The sequence below is a fragment of the Lucilia cuprina genome, chromosome 6 (genome assembly GCF_022045245.1).
Source record: "Lucilia cuprina isolate Lc7/37 chromosome 6, ASM2204524v1, whole genome shotgun sequence".
Taxonomy (NCBI): domain Eukaryota; kingdom Metazoa; phylum Arthropoda; class Insecta; order Diptera; family Calliphoridae; genus Lucilia; species Lucilia cuprina.
The window spans coordinates 42,924,598-42,927,647 of record NC_060954.1 but is presented as its reverse complement, the minus strand read 5'-3'; the positions used below and the strand labels follow the sequence as shown (position 1 = coordinate 42,927,647).

The window sequence follows — 3,050 nt, the reverse complement described above, 5'->3', positions numbered from 1 at the left end:
ACTAGAACTGAACTAGAACTGAACTAGAACTGAACTAGAACTGAACTAGAACTGAACTAGAACTGAACTAGAACTGAACTAGAACTGAACTAGAACTTAACTAGAGCTAAACTAGAACTGAACTACAAACTAATCTAGAACTAGATTAGAACTAAACTGAAATAATTTATTTATATTTTTACAAATTGTAATTTAATCAATTGTAACCTAAAGACATTCGACATTTAAGTAAAAAAGAATTAAGAACATTACATATTCAATTTCCCTGGTGACATTAAGTAATTTAAAATTTCTTTGAAATCCATTAATGATTTTATTTTTCTTCTTCTCTTCTCCTTCATATTTCATTTGCTTGTTTAATTTAAACAAAATCATCCTAAATTAGGCATTAATAGGCGACAGTATTGGCCGCATGCCATTACCCATACTATTGGATAAAGAGATTTATGATGCCATTTCAACTGACACTACTTTAACACACACTGAACGACAATTGTTCAACAAATGGTATACATTGGACATGCAGAGTGGGCAACAGGAGGTGACGAGTGCTGTCGAAGGCAATGGCGTTATACAATGTGATGATGACACATTGAAAAGGGTTCAATATAAACTCAAGCAGGACTATCGGTAAGTATTGGGAAATTGTGCGTGTGCGAGTGAGTGAGAGACTGAGATGAAAAACAAATAAGCTTAAATGTTTTTAAGTTTTTTTGAGAAAAAAGTACTACTACAAACAAGTAAGTTTTAAGTGATTTAGTCTGCACAGAACAAAGCCCAGCAGTTCGGTAGGACATTCTTGAACTACATAGTTAATATAATATTTAAGATTACCCCTACCATTTTAAGTTATTCTTATCCTACGGGGAAATATATCGTCTACTCATTGATTACGAAGATGCAGCAAAAGGCTTAAGTTTGTTTTTCAAGTGTCACCTCTCTCATTTACAAAGAGGACACTAAATTGACAATTGTGTTCACCCTCGTTTGCAAAGAGTACATCCAGGTTGTTAGACATAAATAAAAATCACTGTCTTTTTCGGATGGATTGACTCTTTGGCGAACTGTTGGGATAGAATTGTATATGAGCCAGTGTATGTATGACATTGTATAAAAAGTGTAAAAATTGTTAAATGTGTTATCAGGCTGTATATCCTTCATATATATCATTACATTTTTATTTCATGATTCATCATTTAAGGGCGATATCATGTATTCCCAAATATATTAGTACCGATGTATTGGTTTTAAACTCTTTACGGATCATCATCTTTATCATTCTGACTACTTATACTTGTACTAAGCCAAACTTGACAAAGACTTGAACTGAACTAGAACTGAACTAGAACTGAACTAGAACTGAACTAGAACTGAACTAGAACTGAACTAGAACTGAACTAGAACTGAACTAGAACTGAACTAGAACTGAACTAGAACTGAACTAGAACTGAACTAGAACTGAACTAGAACTGAACTAGAACTGGACTAGAACTGAACTAGAACTGAACTAGAACTGAACTAGAAACAAACTAGAACATCAATTCAATTAAAACTGCTTATCTAAAGAAATTAACAATACAGAGGCATATTTCTTAACAATTTGTTCTCATATTATTCTTAATGTAACATTAGAAAATTAATAATAAATGTTCAAAATAAATAGTATTTTTTAGGGCAAAACCAAATAATCTTTAAAATTTTGATACATACAGTGTATATATAATTAACTATAGCATTTATCATGCTGTTTTGAGAACATTTATGCGAATAAATAAACATTTTGCAAATTTCAATTATTGTTCAATGTTAAATGAAAAACTTTTTTAACAATTTATAACTTTAAATTTTCTTCTTTTTTGTTTATTTTCAGAGCTTTCATTTTACCACCAGAAATAAATAAAAGAAAATGGTTCTCAAAATCTTCATAAAAATAAATGAAAAATAGCAATATTTATTGTCCAAAAAAAAAAGAAGAGGCAAAATAATAAATAAAATGAAATGAAATAAAACAAAATTTTATAGATGAAACATGAATAGCATGTATAATGGAATAAACACTTTTATACAATCACCCGGTCATACAATCAAAGGTTAACAAAAGGGTCCTTTTGTAATCCTGTCAAGTCACCTTTTTGTAACCAATACATACATATCCGCACACATGTACTCATACACTAAGAAAAAATAAATAAAATTGTCATACCAAAATCAATTTGGAATAAAAAATTTCAAATAAAGCAAAAAGAAAAAACTATTGGAGTGAAAGCAACAAAAAATAAAATAAAGGACTTTACTAAACAAAAAAAAGGAATTGCTATAAAAAAACGAAAGAATATAAAAGTGGGAGCATATCAGCCCAGTAGCATCCCCCTTTAGCAAATAATAACAATAAAAATAAGGATCATAAAATAAAATTAAGAAACCCTTTGAACTCAAACATGGCTGTGCCCATTGATGAGGGCGTTTTGAATGCCCTCAAGGGTGTAACCAGCCAAAATACACGTTTGCCTAAGCCTTTAATAATTAAAGTTTATGTCTCCAGTTTAAAACAAGGTACGTTTGATATCGAAAATCTATAACAACAACAAACTCTATAAAGGCTAACAAACAATTTTAACTTTAATTATTTCTTGTAGAATTTTGTCAAGAACGTCGCATGCTGCTGGAATTGGTGGGTCCAGAGTTACAATCACTGTACGATGATCGCCAAATTGAAATCGAAATTGTTGACATGCATTTTGGCACAGGAAGTCTGGATATAACAGAAGTTGAAAAGGATCCTTATATATTACAGGATTACTTGCATGAAATTGAAACATGTGCCCAATATTCGAAAAGTGTTTTCTTTATGGTAAGTCACAAAATTTAGACTCAAATTGAACCCTAAAACAGTAAAATAATGATAGAGTGTACTAGAGCAGAACTACAGTTAATGTAAAGTTTGAACTGGAACTGAACTGGAACTGAACTGGAACTGAACTGGAACTGAACTGGAACTGAACTGGAACTGAACTGGAACTGAACTGGAACTGAACTGGAACTGAACTGGA

General features: G+C 31.0%; 1 protein-coding gene across 1 annotated transcript in view; it reads left to right on the top strand.

Annotated features, from left to right (window-relative positions):
• Positions 1-3,050, top strand: part of LOC111682943 (protein qui-1) — a 122,500-nt gene that overhangs the window by 71,934 nt on the left and 47,516 nt on the right. The window contains exons 5-6 of the mRNA XM_046954107.1: positions 1,871-2,553; positions 2,637-2,851. Coding sequence (XP_046810063.1) covers positions 2,439-2,553; positions 2,637-2,851 — 330 coding nt within the window. The 5' untranslated portion in view covers positions 1,871-2,438. The remainder of the gene's footprint in view (positions 1-1,870; positions 2,554-2,636; positions 2,852-3,050) is intronic.